Genomic DNA, 19,985 nt, shown 5'->3' with positions numbered 1-19,985 from the left:
GTGCTCCCCCCCCCCCCCCGTGGAACTTGCCCCAGCCATTGTGTTGGCTGAGGGCCCCACTCCCAGGCAGCCCTGATCCCGCCCCTTAAAAACAAAACGCAAACTATACAACCAATAAAACAACAATAAACAAAAACAGAACAATTATACTAAAATTAATCCCCAACCAGATATCCATCCCACCCCCAACAAAGCAAAAAAGGAGAAAAAGAAAAGAAAATTTAAAATGCCACCGACTGCTTAAGGACATTTTAAAACACATTAACCACTTGGAACAGGGAAGCAATAGCAGAACAACTTCCTGCACTTCCCCAAAAGTTTGTTCCAAATGAGGGCCTGGGCGAGCTGGAAAAGGCCCTGGAAGGGGGCAGGCCCTGCAGTCCTCCCCACAGCCGATGGTCCCCGCTGCGCCACTGGTCTCTCTGGGGCATCCTTTGCCCTCCCTGCTGTCCCCTTCAGGCTCCAAGGAGGATCTCCTTGGGTGTCATGAGGACTCTCCAGCTCTCTCCCACCATTACCTTGCTAGAGTCTATTTATTTACCGGTATTTCCTGGTGCTGTGCGTATACACAGTTGCATGCAAGTAAAATGTGTGTAAGTAGGAGGTGCTTGTATTTGGTTTAATTAATTCAGCAAAATGGATGAACTTGATCCAGTGAGCCCAGCTTTTCAATGCTGCCCCTTGCCTCCTAGCACCCTGCCAAATGATCCCACCCCCAGGGGGCACTACCACCCACACAGCCTTCCCTTCGCCAGCACCAGTGCAAGGTCTGCTGATCTGCGGAGTGTCCTCCTCATCTGCAGCTGCTCAGGCTGATGGAATACAACCCAACTCAGTGAGGCCTGACTCTGCTCTTCAGGCCTTCCCAGAAAACAAGGCCCTCCTGCAGACAGATCAGAGCGCTGCTCCACCTGGCCCAGTATTGTCTTCCCTGGCTGGCAGCAGCTCTTTGGCAGAAGGTTATTTGATCCTGTTATCTGATCCTGTTAACTGGGGGTGGCAGGGATTGAACCTGACACCTTCTGCATGCAGAGCAGGTGCTTCACCCCAGAGCAAGGTCCTTCTCTAGCTGCAACCAGCCTTGCCTTTCAGCCCCCAGTCGATTCCTCTGGGAATGGGTTAGCTTTCTAGCACAAACCTTCTTGTGCAGGTCAGTGAAAAGAAGAAGAAGCTGGAGTCTCTTACTTGCATGATTTTGTCCAGTTGTTTCTGGTTTTCAACCACAATGATATTAGCTCGGCAGTCCTGAGCAATGTAGTGGCAGACCTCAGGAGAACTGGTTGTGTAGATCCCTGTCACAATGCCGCTGGAAGGGGAGGGAAAGACACTTTTAAAAAATGAAAGCTTTGCTTCCTGGCAATGTTGTGTGCACCTCAATCTCCAAGAGGCTCTAGGGGTGCCTGCACTTTCCTTGCAACAAAGGTCAGCAGAGACGGTGGTGTCTTTAGGACCTATGGTTTTATTTACACCCATACACAAACTGAGCATGGGATGGAGGCAGTCACAGCATTAACCCTCCAGCAGATGTCACTTCCCCATTAGGTTGCCAGGGAAGTGCCCCCCCCCCCCAGCCGGGGGTCCAGTGCTGAGCAGAGAGGCCTCTGTCTCTTTAGCTTCCAGCATCAGCTTCTAGCCACACTGGTCATCTGGCTGGTTATTCCAAGTCCAGATAGGAAATTTGACCATCCTTGCAAGGTCACACCATGGTACTCCAAGGCTCCTTCCTCACCCTGCCAGAATTACTCATAAGGCTGGGGAATCTGTGGCTCAGGAGGTCGGAGGATGCCAACGGAAACTGGTGTGGAAATTGACAATGTTTACTCATTCGTCCTGTGTCCAGAATGGAAATCAGTCTGATGCATATGGACTGTATTTACTGTTATTGTTGCTTTCAGTCCACAAATCAACACATAATGAATAATATACACCCATTGTAATTGTGTTTCTTTCACACTGAAACTAACGGTATGGAATATCACATAATAAGAACAATGCAGCTAATTGCACAAAATTCCACCACAGTGGACAGCAAGCCCAGTGATGTAATTTTTGTTGGAAACTAAACAGCAGTGTAATGGAAACAGTGCAAGTAACACTGGAAATTGGAGACTTCTACCCTGACCTCTTGGGATGCGGGTGGCGCTGTGGGTTAAACCACAGAGCCTAGGGCTTGCCGATTGGAAGGTTGGCAGTTCGAATCCCCGCAACGGGCTGAGCTCCCATTGCTCAGTCCCTGCTCCTGCCAACCTAGCAGTTCAAAAGCACCTCAAAGTGCAAGTAGATAAATAGGTACCGCTCTGGCGGGAAGGTAAACGGCATTTCCGTGTGCTGCTCTGGTTCGCCAGAAGCGGCTTAGTCATGCTGGCCACATGACCCAGAAGCTGTACGCTGGCTCCCTCGGCCAATAAATTGAGATGAGCGCCGCAACCCCAGAGTCGGCCACGACTGGACCTAATGGTCAGGGTTCCCTTACCCTGACCTCTGGACCACCCAGGTGTTGCCGGACTCTGACCCCTGCCATTGGCTAGGCTGATGAGTGTTGGGTCCAACAACATCTGGAAGGCCACAGGCTCCACATCGCTGGCTTTACAGTATAGAATGTGTTCCCCAGGATATAGTCTTGCAAAAGCTAAGCACATGTGCTCAGGGTTCCAAGCTGGAAGAAAGGTGAGTTATCAACATAAGAAAAGAGTAAAAAAAAATGAAAAATGAAATACTGGTGAGGTGGTGACATAATGGAATAAATGGTGGTTCCTTTTGTTTCTGATCTTGCAAAGCAAGGTTGGCTGAACAGTGCCTGAAATAAGTCCTGTATGCCTCCTCCAAAGCTTACCCAGCAAAAACAGCTCCCACGGCTGAAATGAACCATTCTGTGGAATTGAACCCAAGTATCGCTACACTGTGGAACCGCTCAAGGCCAAGCTGGAGAGAGAAAGAGAGAGAGAAGATAAAGCACAATATTTTACAAAAGAAATAGGAGTCTGAATGCTGCCTGAGGTCAATAGGTAGGAAATTCCAGCGTGCAGGTGCTGCTGCACTAAAAGATCAGTTTCCAGCACATGTGGAACTGGGATTATGTGGCACCTACAATAGTGCCAGTTCTGCAGATTGAAGCAGTCTTGTAAGGCCATCTTGTAGGTCACCTGGTCCCAAGTTGCTAGGGCTTGAAACACTAATAGAAACACTATGAGCTTGGCCCACTGGCACATCAGTAAACCCCCCCCCCCCCGAGACACAGACAGCTTCTGGGACTTCCGGGGTGGTGCCTCCGGCAAATGGCGGACTCCCTCTGAAACGGAGGGACAAGCTCCACGAGAAACGGGTCTTTCCCGCTACGGCGAAGCGGGACCCTCTAGAAATCACAGGCGGATGAAGCCTGTGAACTTGGGATTCGGCGGGCACCCTTAGCGCCCCCCCAACCCGCAAAGGAGCCCAATAACGGACTCCGAAGCGAAGAGGGGGAAGTGCCGCGGTGCTGAGAGTCTACCGCTATTTCCATGGAGCGAAGCCGCACAGCTGCTGTCAGAGAGTGCTGCCTTCTTCTTGGCCAATTTGGATTTTTTTAAAAAACAACCATCGTGAGTACCTAAACTTCGGAAAACTGATCTATAATCTAAGGAATTGGGAAAGAAAGGAATCGGAATTAAAATTCATTGCAAATTGGGCATTGAAACAGAAGGTCTAACAGGAAGTCAACCTTCCATTTTTTTTTTGTAGTCGGAACAAGACAAAATAAACTGGAGTCTTGAAAATCATTTTAAAGGAGTGGATTTCATCGTCTAAAATAGCTGAACCCCCCCTTCGGCAGCAGGAGGAGAAGGGGGTGCTCTTTTCGAACTGTTTTAACCTGCAGAAGTAAGTTTAAAATAAAGCAATTTTCCACCGTCCTAACCCAGGAAGCGGGTTGTCAGGATTGACGTTTGAAGCTCATTGACCAGGATAGAAGCTGTTTGACAGATGGTTAAAAGAAGGGGGGGGGGACAAAACTGGAATTCCACTGTTTTTTCTTGTAACTTAAAAACAACAACGATAGACAAAGTACCTAAAAGTAAAAGAAACTTTGGGGCTGGATTTGTAATTTGTAACAGAAGTCTTCCCTCTAGGGGGAGATAGTGAAACTGTAACTAGGGAATTTCCAGCCGCTACAGTATAACCCGTGGGAATTGAGTGGTGACCTTGAAGGACAATGTGTTCAGAAATGTTTGTATCTGAAGAAGTGTGCATGCACACGAAAGCTCATACCAAGAACTAACTTAGTTGGTCTTTAAGGTGCTACTGGAAGGAATTTTTTTTGTTTTGACTATGGCAGACCAACACGGCTACTTATCTGTAACTGGAACTTTTCAGAAATGTTGTTGTGCGCTTTTCTCAAAACAAATGATTTACTGGAAGAATTGCATGAGGGAATGAATTTGATGACTGATTTGGTTGGAAATCTTAAGCAGACTGTGGAAAATATTGGACAGGCAGTAGAAAAAAATATGGAGTATACCCAGGAATTATACCAGGATTGTGCCCTGTCAGAACAGAGGAAAGAAGAGGATTCTGCTGAACTTTGGGAAACAGAAATGGAGCCACAGATGGAGGTTGCGGCCCTGCAGGAATATGAACCTTTGGAATTGGCAATTGACTCTTGTAAAAATCAGACTCGGAAAGATGAAGTTTGGATTGGGCTGGAAATGGGGGGTTGGATTGACCCCCCTGAACAGGGACATATGGACTTTCCGAGTCTGGTAGTGGATTCAGAGAGATTTGGAGATATGGGGATTCCAAAGTTTGGAGGGACTTTGAAACATGCATTTAAGCACTATATGGAGCTCAGTCTGGACTGTGGAAAAGGGACATCTTGGTTGGAAGGAGGTAAAAGCATTATTAAATTGGAGACCACACGAGTGAAAAGAAAATATGAAGGGAAACAGTGGAAGGGACATGGAAGGGATTTAAGAGCCTCGGATATAAGATTACCAGGTTAATGTGCCAGCTTAATGGGATAAATGGACTGACACACCCGGGACCTGGGGGAAGGAACGTTGGATGAGGATCTTCTTCTCTTTTTTTGTTTGTTTGTTATTAGGACTATCTTACATAATTGATGAATATTAGAAGGATGTATGAGATGAAATTGCCTGGCTCTGGTATAAAAGTTTAAGAATAGAGTAAGGTAATGCAACGAAAGATTAGAATAGGGTAAAAACTTGATGGTAAGGATTTGCTGAACTAACAAACTGAACTGGAATACAAAAAAGGGAGGGATGAGGAGGTCTGGGGAAATAAGTCTATGGAAGATATGTTGTGAAAATTTATGTGTTTTTAACTGTTTTTCTATGTTTTTCTTTTTAATTTTTGTACTCTTTTTTCTTTTTATTTCTTTACTTTTCTTGTTATAATTTGGAAACTCTAATAAAATATCTTATAAGAGAGAGAGAGAGAGAGAGAGAGAGAGAGAGAGACAGCTAGCTTCTGGACCAGATATCTCTCAGGCTTGCTCTCGACATTGGGGCTTTGGTCCTCCTGCCAGGGACCTGCCCACCCTCCTGGGATGCTTGTTTGTTCTTACTGGGTGGCCTTATTGTTCACACCTCTCCTTAAGCTTTAACAATTACTCTGAAAAGCAACCACCCAAGAGCCACATCCCAAAGGACAGCATTTTGGATCTCCCGCTTCAGGCCCCCCAGGTTTACCTTCAGGAAGCTTTTAGCTGCTTTGCGAGAATAGTTGTAATACTCAGCAAAGGTGATCTTTTCCCATTCCCCATCCTTCTTGCTGACCATTGCATTGAGAGAGCCATATTTCTCTAAGGATTCTTGAAACATCTGATGAACAGTTATGGGAGCTTGCAGACACGTGGGGTCCATCCTCAGCTTAACCAGCCCATCAGCAGACGTGGTCCAGAGAGGCACTGGGGAACAGGCAGAGAAATAGAGACTGATGCAGCACCCGTGCATCTCCATGCAGACAATGAAATATTCTCTTGTGTTTTGCAGGAGCGGGGCCAGTCCGTATGATGCCCTGGGTCCCATCCAGATCTTGAGCTCTTGGGCCAAGGGAGGACTGGAATCTCATGGAGGAGGTTGCTGGACTGGTCAGACAGGTTTCTTTGTAAGGCTAAGTGGCCTTAGGGGGCCACCTATAATAATAGAGTGCATTGCAGTAGTCCAAGCGGGAGATAACCAGAGCATGCACCACTCTGGCGAGACAGTCCGCAGGCAGATAAGGTCTCAGCCTACGTACCAGATGGAGCTGGTAAACAGCTGCCCTGGACACAGATTTGACCTGTGCTTCCATGGACAGCTGTGAGTCCAAAATGACTCCCAGGCTGCGCACCTGGTCCTTCAGGGGCACAGTTACCCCATTCAGGACCAGGGAATCCTCCATACCTGCCCGCCTCCTGTCCCCCAAAAACAGTACTTCTGTCTTGTCAGGATTCAACCTCAATCTGTTAGCCGCCATCCATCCTCCAACCGCCTCCAGACACTCACACAGGACCTTCACCGCCCTCACTGGTTCTGATTTAAAAGAGAGGTAGAGCTGGGTATCATCCGCATACTGATGAACACCCAGCCCAAACCTCCTGATGATCTCTCCCAGTGGCTGCATGTAAATGTTGAAAAGCATGGGGGAGAGGACAGAACCCTGAGGCACCCCACAAGTGAGAGCCCAGGGGTCTGAACACTCATCCCCCCACCACCACTTTCTGAACACGGCCCAGGAGGAAGGAGCGGAACCACTGTATGACAGTGCCCCCAGCTCCCAGCCCCTCAAGACGGTCCAGAAGGATGTTATGGTCGATGGTATCAAAGGCCGCTGAGAGATCCAGCAGAACTAGGAAACAGCTCTCACCTTTGTCCCTAGCCCACCGGAGGTCATCAACCAGTGCGACCAAGGCAGTTTCAGTCCCATGATGAGGCCTGAATCCCGACTGGAAGGGATCCAAATGGTCCGCTTCTTCCAGGCGTGCCTGGAGTTGTTCGGCAACCGCTCGCTCAATCACCTTGCCCAAAAATGGAAGATTTGAGACTGGGCGATAGTTGGCCATCGTGGCCGCATCTAAAGATGGTTTTTTAAGAAGCGGTTTAATAACCGCCTCTTTCAGCGGGTCTGGGAAGGCTCCCTCACGGAGGGAACCATTCACCACCCCACAAAGCCCATCGCCCAGCCCTTCCCGGCTAGCTTTTATAAGCCAGGATGGGCAGAAACTAAAAGATAAAGTGCGAGATTGGCTACATTATGCTCAGATTAAAGAGGCTTTTAAACTGGATAAAAAGTTAGGATTCCAGGTGGAAAAATCGAAATTGGAAACAGAACTGTTAGAACTGTTAGAACCTAAGACTAAATTACTTTCAAGAATGTATAGCTTGCTGCTCAGGTGGAATACACAGGATGAAACGGTTAAATCAGCTATGATAAAGTGGGCACAGGATATTGGGTATAATATCATGTTTGCTGACTGGGAAAAGTTATGGACCACCGGTATGAAGTTTACGGCATGTAATGCCTTGAAAGAAAATATTATGGAAATGATATATAGGTGGTACATGACTCCAGTCAAGCTAGCAAAAATATATCACCTGTCAGATAACAAGTGTTGGAAATGTAAGGAAACTGAAGGAACGTTTTTTCACCTCTGGTGGACCTGCCCTAAGGTTAAGGCCTTCTGGGAAACGATATATAATGAGCTGAAAAAGGTATTTAAGTATACCTTTCCCAAGAAACCAGAGGCCTTCCTTTTGGGCATTGTTGGCCAGAGGGTGTTAAAGAATGATCGAACACTATTTATGTATGCAACAACAGCAGCAAGGATACTTGTTGCCAAATATTGGAAAACTCAAGATTTGCCCATGCTGGAGGAATGGCAGATGCAACTGATGGACTACATGGAGCTTGCAGAAATGACCGGCAGAATCCGAAACCTGGGAGAGGAAGCTGTGGAAGAGGACTGGAAGAAATTTAAGGACTATCTACAAAAACATTGTAAACTATATGAGTGCTAAGAAGGATGAGAGAATTGAAAATAACAGGGCCCATTGAGTTAGTTGATAAAAATTATGAGAATGAGTGAAATATATGAGAAAAAGAGAAATTTTGAATAAACATTGTGTTAAATTAGGAACCTAAGACCTAGATAAAAATATTCAAAGTTAGGGACAAAATATTGGAAATGTGTATAATAAGAATTGAAACAAGGTGATAAGTTGCTGGCTAAAGTTTTGTAAATTGGAATGCAAGAGCGGGAGATGTGAGGAAGTCCAAAAGATGAAGAAAAGATGAGTATTATAAGATGTTAAATTTTATGTTTGTTCTTTTTTCTGTCTATTATCTGTTTATTCTGTCTTTTTTCTATTGTATTACCAAAACTTTTAATAAAAATTCTTCTTCGCCGTCGCTATCGCCACTTGGTAGGCTCGACGTTGAGCTCTAACCTGTGTCCGGTCAGATTCGGAATGAGTTATCCGCCACCGGCGCTCTAGCCGTCTCAACGATTGTTTCATTGCCCTCAGATCCGTGGAAAACCACGGGGCTGTCCGGGCTCCATGCAATCGGAGAGGGCGCTTTGGAGCCAAACAGTCAATAGCCCTGGTTAACTCCACATTCCAGCGGGCCACCAGGGAATCAGCTGAAAGGCCATCAACATGGGATAAAGCATCCCCTACCACTCTCTGGAAACCATTTGGATCCATTAAGTGGCGGGGGCAGACCATCCGAATTGGTCCCACCTCCCTGCAGAGGGGATGAGTCGCAGAGAAGTCCAGTTGCACCAGGAAGTGATCTGACCATGGCACTTCTTTCGTTTCGCTTTTAGTTAGTGTCAGATCACCAACATCCATAGAGGTAAACACCAGGTCCAAGGCATGTCCGTGGCTATGGGTTGTACCAGACTTATTCAGGGACAGCCCCATGGAGGCCATGCTTTCCACGAAGTCCCGAGCGGCCCCTTGTAAGGTCGTGTCGGCATGGATGTTAAAATCCCCTAGGACAACCAAGCTGGGTGTCTCCAGGAGAACATCCGCCACGATCTGAAGCAGCTCAGGCAGGGAATCCTTGGTGCAGCGGGGAGGTCGGTACACCAAAAGGAATGCTGTACTGCCCCTATTGCCCAACTTCCAGAACATGCACTCGGAAAACTGGGTCTTCCCAATAGGACGCCTGGTGCAAACTAATGACTTCCTAAAAATCACTGCAACCCCCCTCCCCGCCCACATGACCTGGGTTGCTGTGCGTAAGAGAAACCTGGTGGACAAGCAGCGGCAAGGACAGGCCCATCTGCTTCATCCAACCAAGTCTCTGTTACACATGCCAGGTCAAGTCCTCCATCCATGATCAAGTCATGGATGGCAGTGGTCTTATGAATCATTGACCTGGCATTGCACATCAGCACCTTCAGGTCATGTGGGTATCCCTTGCTGATTCTAGTATCCATCCGGTCAGGACCAGACCCGGAGGCAGGGATAGTCCTCAGATAACGACTAAACCTGCCCCCTCTGTAATGACATGGTCTAGTCTTAGCATAACTCCTCCTCCTACCTGTGATCACTGAGATCGGTTGTCCCAGTGCATCCCCCCCTGTGGAACATTTTGTGGGCTGGGGCCCACTCCCCGACAGCCCTGACCCCTCCCCCTAAGAACAAAATAACACCTTAAACAAACTAACAAAACCAATAAAACAATACAACAACAACAACAAAATGTAAAAATTACAAAAACATCAAAATAAAAAAAATAATAATTCCCCAAACCCAACCAAACATCCATCCCACCCCCACCCCCCACATACAAAAAATCCAAAAGAAAATTTTAAAAAACATTTTAAAAACACTCTGTGCCCCTCCTGCAGTAACAACTGTCCTAGTGAGGCCTGTCAGGCCCCGCCCTGGGCCAGGTGGTAAGTGGCAGGAAGGAGCAGGGCCCTCAGGCACTCACTCAGGGGAGTCCTCCTGGGCAGCAGGCAGCAAGCAGCACGCAGTCCTTGTGAGGCTTCAGGCCCCGCCCTGGGCCAGATGGTAAGTGGCAAGAGCAGGGCCCTCAGGCACTCACTCAGGGGAGTCCTCCTGGGCACCTAAGGGTCTTCATCAGCATATTAACCCCCCCCCCCCGAGCTCAGTTGTAAGAGCTAACTGCCCTCCAGGCTATTGGGTGGCCTTTACTCCCACCCCCACTAGCTGCTTGGGAGGAGAACTGTGGGGAGAGTGGGGGGAGAGAGCTGAGCTGGAAGCAGGCAGAGGCAGAGCTAGGCCAGTTCAGTTGCACAGGGCAGGGAGCCTTGCAGGCACTGCAGCAGGTGCCACAACTATGGTGTCCAATGGAAGGCGAGAGGTGGGGGGCACCAGAGGTTGGCATCGCACAGGGGGCCACTGAAATCTGAGTTGCCAAGGTCTGCCACTGAATCCGGAGACCCAGAACCCTGCTTGTTCTGTGCTACTTCTCAAGCTGAGACTAATGGAGAAGCAACATCTGTTGGGGCGTTACTCCATCTTAGGCTCAGGTTCTATATGTGTGCAACTAAAACCACACATCCTCAAGACACCACCGTCTCCAAGGAAACGGAGCCCTGGAATCCCTGAAGTTTCTCCGTGCTTAGCGATTGAGGCGGCACATAACAATTTTCTCATTAATGATGTCTCAGTGCTTGCCACCCATTCTACAGGCAGCTTATTCTGCTATAGAGAAGGTGGGATTTGGCATTTAGATGCAATTCCTCACTGTCAAGATTTTTAAAGGAATAAAAACTACAAAAGCTTGGAGCGCTAAGAAGGTAAGAGCTCTGCTGAGTAAGTCTAAATATCCATTAGGGTCCAATGTCCTCCCCCCCCAGTAGCCAACCAGTTGCCAGCAGGAAGCCCAGGCTTGAAGGCAATAGTCCTCACTTCTTGTTAATGTTTACCCCTGCTGCCTGATATTCAGAGGTATACTGTATTTGTACATGGATGTTCCATTCTTATCATAGCTAATAAGAGCCCAAGATTCAGACCAAAGGTCCATCTAGTTCAGGGCCCTGTTTCGCACAGAGGCCAACCCAACACCAGGAGTAAGGTAGCAAATTCAGAAGTGTGGGGTCCTTCACAATAGTCACAGCCATGACCCTTCTAAGATTGTGCAACCTTCTAAGATGATACAATAATCTAAAATAATAATAATAATAATAATAATAATAATAATAATAATAATGAATTCATTAGAATGATCCTTGCTACATGTTGCCTTTCACCAAGATCTGCTATTTGCTGTGCACATACTGGGCAAAGGACGCAGGCTGCTCCAACATCACTTTCAGAGTGACCTAAGTCGTATTTTCCTGTAAGTTCCTTTGCATGTCACAGAACTTGCTGGATCCCATTGTCTGGAAATGGAGGCACTGAATGTTTTCGGAGTTCGTGAATGCTCAACTTTGGAGCATGCAGTGGCTAAACAGCTCCCCTCTTATGTTGGTGGGGTGACTCCAGGGCCCTGGATACTGGGATATTGCAGAGACCCCACTGCAGAAAGAGCAAAAGGTCTTCAGCCCCCACCCCAAGCCAGGACCACAGCCCGATGCCCAAAAGTGCAACGCATAAGAAGGAGCCTCTCTCCTGCAGCTGCAACTCAGAAGCATCACTGCCTCCAAACGAGGAGGTGCTACAGAGCCATGTGTTTTATTTCATGGCTGTGCTAGAGTGCGACAAAGTGAAGGGATCCAGAAAGTGGCAGGGAGGGAGGACTTGGATCCATGGAGGGGAGACAGACATCTGGTAAGCATGGAGGTAGAGGGTTTGGCAGTCAGAACAGGACAAGGCTTAGCCCAACAACAACACACTTAGTTCTCAAGTAGCCCCCAAGGCAGCACTTGTTTCTAACCCATGGAGGGGTGGGGGAAGTGCTACTCGACTCTTACTTCAGCCAGGAGGTGGGAAGGAAAGAAAGTTTGAGAGTCCCTTTTGGAATGTGCTGCATCCTCAGCTGAGAGAAAAACTAAGGCGAAGATCATTTTGCCACCAAGGCATGGAAAGGGAGAACAAATCCCCCAAAGAAAGACAGAGGGAAAGTTTGCATTTTTCCAGGGAAGGAAAATCAGGGAGGAAGGCAGCAGAGGATTTGAAAGGGATTGGAAACTCTTTGGTGGAGCTACTCTGGATTGCCACCGCCACACAACGAGGCTCGTTCAAAATGGGGCCTCTGTATCCCTGAGCTAGACATTCCTGAGGGTCCCTCTTGTCTGGAATTGTTGAAGGTGCAAAACCCGTTTGTTTGTTTGTTTGTTTGTTTGTTTTCCCACCAGGTGGGAGATACAATATTTGAATGCTCTTCCATATAAGAACTTCCTGAAGCCAAGACAAAGGATCTGGCCTTGTCCTCTCGTTGCTGTGCCACGTTTCTATGTGCACAAAGTCATTCATGTGGGACAGCGGTGAGGAACATGCAGTCCAGTGGCACACTTTATCCTCAGTATATACCTTTTTGTGTGCATTATTTGGTGGGAAAACTGCATTGCAAAATTAAACAAAGTGCAAATTTCAAAGGATGGCTGGGTTTCTGTGAGAATACTGTTTGGGGAAGTAGAAATAGTTTTGCCTTTCATTCAGTGCAGACTGATTCAAACTGCCCCCCCCCCTTAGGGAACCCAATGCTGGATCAGACAGGATTTTGGTCTGATCCAAGAGGGCTCTTCTCACCACTGAGGAAGGTGCCACGCACAAAGGAGGAGCAGACACAATGGGGAAGCCCTTCTGAGTCCCAGAAGCAAGGAAACCCCTTTTTAAAGCTGGCTCGGTTCAACAATGGCAAAATGCTCCCATAGCAAGAAATGGCAGAGTGCCATCGAAACCCTGCACAAAGTTGTTGAGGAACAGAAAAGCCATTCTAGGTCCCCACAAAAGCTTCTTTATTCTGCAGACACCGACAACTAGTTCATTTTTGGCTTTTTCCCTATGATGCTTTGAGCAAGAGAGGTCGCAGACCACAAGAGGGGAAAGGAGTCGCTGCCGCATTTGAAACTCTGTGCGCATAGCAGGGAGAGGTATGAAACTCAGGTTAACAGTATAAAAAGTTACCACGGACAAATCCAGAAGGCTCCCATCCAACTTATGTGGGAGAAAGTGGCGGTGCACTCAGGAGGACGCTTTGGGTTGTGCTGCAGGCGCAGGAATAGGTTGCGTTTGCTGCGCTTTAGCAGCTGCTCTCCCCCCACGTTTACCTGCAGCAAAGATGGGTGCTACACCTGGAGCAGGTTAATTGGCCTCTTGTGCCTCCTCCTCCACTCCCCCCTTTCACAGAAGGCCCAATTAGGCAATTATGGACTACATTGTGGGTATCTCCTTTCCTGACATATGCTTACCTGAGGAATCTTCTTGCCCTGTTCCATAATCTTTCCAGTTGTTCTGTGCTTCTGACAAATTCCTGAAGAAGGGGGAAGAAAGTCTGTAGGCAGAGTTTTACATGGACTCAGAAGAAGCACATCACCAAAAGAAAAAAGGAGATAGATTTGCATAAAATGTGGTTAAAAAGGAATGTTTTCACCTGGTGCCTAACAACATTTAGTGAAGGCGCCAGGTGAGCCTCCCTGGGGAGAGCATTCCACAACTGAGGAGACACCACCAAAAAGGCCCTTTCTCATGTTGCCACCCTCCAGATTTCTCATTCATTGTTCAGGCAAGCCCAGGGTGGCTGGCCCTGCTCATTAACCCCCACCCCCTGAGCCAACTTGGAGAGGTGGGCAGGACAATTTATCTGACAGTGACCTGGTTTGGGAGAAGTTGAGAACCACAAGGGGTGTTGCAAGCTCTATGCCCAGCAAAGCACCCTGCATTTGGTTGGCAGAGCTGCTTTCTGAGTGGGGATTAGCTGCATGATTGAATTCCCCATGGCCGCACAGCCAACCCCACAGCCAATCCAGCTGTGCCTTGCCTTGCCGCACTCCCAATGTCACACATCAGACACCATTATTTTTCTCCAGGTCTTTGGCTCTTAATTATCCTTGAGTGGGTGGGATGTTCTAATCCTGCCTTTTAAAAACAGAACTATCTTTTAGATTTCTTTCTTTTATGACAGTTTCAACATGTGTTTGTTTATATGTTGTAAGTTGCTTTGAATTACCTTGGTTAAAAAAACCCAAACAACAAGTAAATAATAATAGTAACAACAACAACAACAACAACAACAACAACAACAACAACAACAACATAATGGTGTCTAGTATAGAAAATCAGTGCAAACTATGTTGTTGTTCTTGTTGTTGTTACTATTATTATTTATTTGTTGTTTGGTTTTTTACTCCCATAACAGCAATTTTTGCTGCTTTGTGTACATGTATGTGGTTTGCAGAATACCTTGTGATTTTACAAAACCTTTCCCGTTCCCTGCCTGCCCCTTTCTGCATGCATTCTTATGACTTGGCTTCACTCCCAACTGAGCAGTACTTGTTTCCATGTCTGAATGCAAATTGCTACTTTCCCCACTTCATTCTCTCCTGTTCTATTTTCTCCATTTACTGGTTTCAGGTGTGTGGGGGGGTTTTGGGGGGGGGAATAGAATCACATCTATGTACTAACATACATAGTATGCTAATATTAGAAGGTTCAGCAACTTAAAATTATTGCTTGCTTGTTGTTGTTGTTAAAAAAACAAAAACAAAAAACAAGGTGCAAAGTAGCTATTTTTTGAAGGGCAAAAATTCTCTTTCCCAAGTCAATGTCAGCAAATGAGAAACGGTGCGCAAACTTCCATGTCCTTCCATAAACAAATAATTCCTTGTTTGGTTATCCTTGTTACCAGTTTTAAATGAGCAACCCATAGCCTGCTGATTTACAGGGAGCGTTCGCTGAAATCTACAACATTTACTACTTGTTGTCATGGAATGAGAGAGAACACTCATTTAATTTCTTACAAGAGCAGAATCAGGTCCATGCTCTCAGAATGCACAGAAAATCAACTCAAATGCAAGCCCCGCTGTGTTCAGTAGGACTCTAGCTGGTAAGTTTGCATTGGACTGCAGCCACTATTTCTTAGGAAAGAAATATCAAATTTACAAAAATTACTTTACCTGATTCCATTGCTTTCGGTCATTCTCTCTCCGCTTATTGCTTTATCCTTGATGGGAGTTGGGGGAGAGGTGCTACTTCTTTGGCAGACAAATGCTGGCTTCAAATATGCTAAGAGTTTTGTGTGGCCAGGCAGAAATAAGCTGATACGACTTAGGAAACCAAGAGCAAATGGTCACTTTCTTAGTCAAAGACGTAATGCAATAGGAGGAGACTCAGAGTTCCTAGGAGCCATTTCTCACTGACCATGCTAAAAAATGTATCAATGCTTGGATGGTGTTCAACAGTTACAACTTTCCTTTGCCTTTCTTTAATATCCATGAGAAGAATGTCAATGAGACTGCTGCTTTTTAAGATGCAAATTCTCTCTCTCTCTCTCTCGCTCCCCCCCTTCTAATCTTTGGTTCAAATTATTCCAGTTCTCTTATTTGAATATTATATTTTGTAGGATAGTGGTTCTCTTTCTATAGGACAGAACTGGAACTCAGTCACTGACTTGGGGGAAAGGGTGTTGAAATTCTTAAGGCATTTCTGCAACAGACCGACAGAAAGATGGAATGTGGGGCACACATCATTCAAAACCCAGATTCATACTGCTTAATCTCAGCATGGGAGAGTCTGCAGCTATTGTGCAAAATTTGTGAAATAAAGTCCTCCAGCTCTTAAACAACAGCAACATATATGTTTGTTCAGATTAGGGGTGACTAACATAGCATCTAAGAGCCCATGAGGCAGCTTACCGCTCACAATATACTCGTCACAAACTCATTCTCCACGTCTGGAGCCTTTGGACGGATCAGCAAGCTTGGGAGAACTCCAAGATTTGGAGGAGGGGAAAAACTTAAGGAGGGGTGCAAAACAGAAGGGCTGATCTGGCTAAGTGTGCAGCAGACAAGTGAGGGAAAGGGGGGGGGGCAGAATGGAGTATTGTGGGAAAGGGCATGGCAGGCTGGTTGGCAGGAATACTGAACAGGGGAACTTCACATTGCAATGTTTTGTTGCAAGCCGTGTGTGTGTGTGTGTTGTGTGTGAGTCAGAAAGGTTTTCTCGTATTGGAAACCATGCTTGGGGTCGTCCGTCCCCCCCCCCCCCATTTCCCTCTACTGTTCTGCTGTCCAAGGATTTCATATTATAGAATTGTAGAGTTCATAACCACTTAGAGGTTTTATTTACATTTTTACAAGTTTAACAGGAGTCATATACCACCAATACATCGTTTTCATATAGTTCTCTTTCAAAGTTATACAGTCAGTAAATTTTAAATCCAATTGCCATAATTTTTCCCAATCTTCCATTTGTATGTCCTAAATGTTGTGCCCATTTAATCATTACACATTTAACCTCTTCATCTTTTTTCCCATTCTAGCAATAAATTATACATCTTCAGTAATTTGGTATTGTCATCTATAATTTCTCTTTGAAATCTAGATAAAGTATAACTGAATCCTTTCTTTTTATCTTCTTTGAATACCTCATTTACTTGGAAATACAGTGGTACCTTGGGTTACATACGCTTCAGGTTACATATGCTTCAGGTTACACACTCCACTAACCTAGAAATAGTGCTTCAGGTTAAGAACTTTGCTTCAGGATAAGAACAGAAATTGGGCTCCGGCAGCAGGGCGGCAGCAGGAGGCCCCATTAGCTAAAGTGGTGCTTCAGGTTAAGAACAGTTTAAGGTTAAGAACGGACCTCTGGAACGAATTAAGTACTTAACCCGAGGTACCACTGTACTGCAACCAGTCATTGACATGTTCTCAAATCTCTTCACAATCTTTCAATTTTAATTTCCCTTCTATTTCTGGTAAGCCATTTTTCTTTCCTATTTATTTTTTTAATTGATGTTGCTTCTCTTGGTGACAACCACCACGGGGTCTTTTGTTCTAATAAATCTTTATATCTTTCCCAGACTTTTAGAAGGGATCTCCTAATTATATGATTGTAAAATTCTTTATACACTTTCCCTTTATCATACCACAAATACGCATGCCACCCAAATCTGTTATGTCTTTTGAAGTCTAACCGATCTGTATTTTCTAATTTAATCCAGTCCCAAATCCAAGCAATTCAAGCAGCTTCGTAATATAAGTTAAAATCTGAAAGAGAGAAACCTCCTCTATTTTTGATATCCGTAAGTAATTTATATTTTATACTTGGTTTCTTCCCTTTCCAGATAAATTTTGTAATATCTCTTTGCCATTTCTTGAAGCATGCTGCATTACTTATAACCGGTACTGTCTGAAATAAAAATAACATTTTTGGCAATACGTTCATCTTGATCACTGCAATTCTTCCTAACAATGATATATTCATTCTCCCCCATATTTCTAAATTCCTTTTTATTTCATCCCAATTTTTTTCATAATTGTCTTTAATAATGTTAATGTTTTTGGTTGTCAACCAAATTCCTAAATATGTTGGTTTTTTATGGATCTCTATTTCTATATTCTGCTGTAGTTCTTTTTTATCCTTTTCTGATAGATTTTTCACCAACAGCTTTGTCTTATTTTTATTCAACTTAAAACCTGTTACTTGCCCAAATTTCTGTATTTTTTCTAAAACTTTTGAAAGAGAATTATTAGGGTCCTCAACTGTAATTCCAAGGTCATCTGCATATGCCTCTATGTCTTTTCCCCCACCGTAATTCCTCTAATGGTTTCATCTGCCCTGATGTTTCTTGTCAGGACTTCTAGAATCAAAATAAATTATAACGGTGATAATGGACATTCCTGTCTTGTTCCTTTCTGTATCTTACAATTATCTGTTACCACCTGATTTACAATTAGTTTGGCTTTTTGATCAGAGTAAATTGCTTGAATCCCTTTCCTAAAGTTTTCTCCAAAATTCATTTCTTCAGGGACTTTTTTTCATAAATTCCCATGAAACATTATCAAACACTTTTTCAGCATCTATAAACATCAACGCTGCCTGTTTTTCATTTCTTACTTCCAGGTATTCTATCACATCTATGATATTTCTTATATTATCCTTCATTTGTCTCCCTGGAAGAAAACTTGCCTGATCGTGATGTATAAATTCCTTCAATATTGTTTTCATCCTATTAGCCAATATATTGGCAAACAGTTTATAATCGTTATTTAATAGCGAAATCGATCTATAATTTTTTATTGAGGTCAAGTCTGTCTCTTGTTTTGGGATTAGGGTTATATACTCCTCTCTCTTTCATTCAAAATGAATGAAAATTTCATTCATTGTAGCTTGTAATAGTGCTAATAATTGTTTATTTATTTTTTAATAATATTTGGCTGATATTCCATCCAGTCCTGGCGATTTCCCTGTTTTTGCCCAATTAATTACTTCCAATACCTCTGAAGTTGTTATTGGGGCATTTAGAATTACTAATTTCTCATCTGTGATTTTTGGTAATTTGCTTGCTCTCATATATTCCTCTATTTCAATCTTCTTTTCTAGTCCTGTCCTATATAGATCTGTGAAATTTTTGAAAAATTATTTCCTAATCTCCTTTGAGTTATCTATAAGTTTTTCCTTAACTTTAATTTTACTTATAGTATTTTTCATCTCATTTTTATTTGATTGCCATGCCAACAACTTCCCTGGTTTGTTAGCATTCTCAAAATATTTTTGGGATCATTCAATATTCAATGATCATTAGTAAAGAATTAGACTGGAAAATAAAAAAAATGAATTTTCCAGTCTAATTCTTTACTAATGATCATTGAATATTGTGTTTGTAATAATTTAATAGCTTGCTTTGTACTCTCTTTATTTGGTTTTATTAACTCTTTCCAATTTTATCAGAGCCTCTAAAATTTCCCTTTTCTTCTGTTCCCTCACCTTCTTTTGGTATGCATTTTGTTGAATAAAAAACCTCTCATCACAGCCTTACTGGCATCCCTAACAATCTGAAGGTCTGTTCCTTTTTTTAAAATTTAGCTCAGAATAATCCCCTAATATTTTCTCTGCTTTCCTCTAACAGATTCCAATTGTCTAACAAATCTTCATTCAATCTCCATCTCAGAGTGGAATGTTTTTCATTTTGCACTTCTAAAATTAATGGATTGTGTTCTTGGCATTATTTCTTTTTCTTTTCTCTTAATTCCAATTCTTTAGAGAGCCACATTGCATGACTTCTTGCACTACTTTCGTAGACATGTGAAAAGATTGTAAACTCTCTATCTAATGCAGGGGTCGGCAAGGTTTACTGGCCATGGGCCAAATCACTCTCACGTGGGCTAGACTGGCGCAGCACAATGCCAAAAATTGCATTTGCACATGTCCGCGGCGGCGGAAATCAATTCTGCGCATGCCCAGACGCCAAAAATTGTGCCTGTGTGGAAGCGATTTTTGGTGTCTGGACATGCACAGATGCAATTTCCGGTATCTGTGCATGCACAGGCATGATTTCTGGCGCCGCTTGGTGAGTCCCTGTGCCGCACTGTACAGGTTTAGCGAAGCGCGCGGGAGACTCGCCAAGCAGGCAGCTCGGTTCAGGGGCGGCTCATGGGCCGGTAAAATGGTCTCCATGGGCGGCATCCAGCCCATGGGCTGCATGTTGCTGACCCCTGATCTATTTTCCCCCCAAATTTTTTTATTGATTTTCCAAAATTTTAAACAGACAAACAAACATAGATCTTAACTTTACTTGATCCAATCTTAGTAAGATTGTTAAGTGACTTCCTCAAATCCCCCGCCTGAATTTCAGTGTATATCATTGTAACAGTTTTACAAAACCAATTTTTCTCATAAAATTAACTTAATCACTTAGCATCTTTCTTTTCTTTTCATTTTAACTTTAAACATACTATTCTCTAACATCACATATTTAAATCCTAAGCCTATCTGATATTTGCAAGTTTTTCCAATTAAATTATCTTAGCATATTTAAGTAAATAGTCTTTGAATTTCATCCATTCCTCCTGGTACTCCTCCTCCTTCTGGTCGCAGATTCTTCTAGTCAGGTCAGCTAGCTCCAAAAAGTCCATCATCTTCATCTGC

The 19,985-nt window shown here is 44.4% G+C and overlaps 1 protein-coding gene across 4 annotated transcripts in view; it reads right to left on the bottom strand.

The window, feature by feature from the left end:
• ACSBG1 (acyl-CoA synthetase bubblegum family member 1) overlaps window positions 1-15,246 on the bottom strand; it is a 36,324-nt gene extending 21,078 nt beyond the window's left edge. Inside the window, exons 1-5 of one of the 4 annotated variants that reach the window (XM_083712204.1) lie at window positions 15,011-15,246; window positions 13,307-13,368; window positions 5,682-5,899; window positions 2,834-2,922; window positions 1,186-1,306 (exon numbers count right to left, since the gene is read on the bottom strand). In XM_083712204.1, the coding sequence (XP_083568330.1) occupies window positions 1,186-1,306; window positions 2,834-2,922; window positions 5,682-5,899; window positions 13,307-13,368; window positions 15,011-15,033 (513 nt within the window). In that variant the 5' untranslated portion in view covers window positions 15,034-15,246. Of the gene's footprint in view, window positions 1-1,185; window positions 1,307-2,833; window positions 2,923-5,681; window positions 5,900-13,306; window positions 13,390-15,010 lie in introns of all 4 variants that reach the window. The other 3 variants (XM_083712203.1, XM_083712205.1, XM_083712206.1) reach the window with 3 other exon arrangements.
• Between the last annotated feature and the right edge of the window lie 4,739 nt (window positions 15,247-19,985).

Source organism: Podarcis gaigeae (assembly GCF_964106915.1).
Source record: "Podarcis gaigeae genome assembly, chromosome: 14".
NCBI lineage: Eukaryota > Metazoa > Chordata > Lepidosauria > Squamata > Lacertidae > Podarcis > Podarcis gaigeae.
Note: the sequence above shows the minus strand (reverse complement) of the source record. Positions and strands in the feature narration are given on the sequence as shown.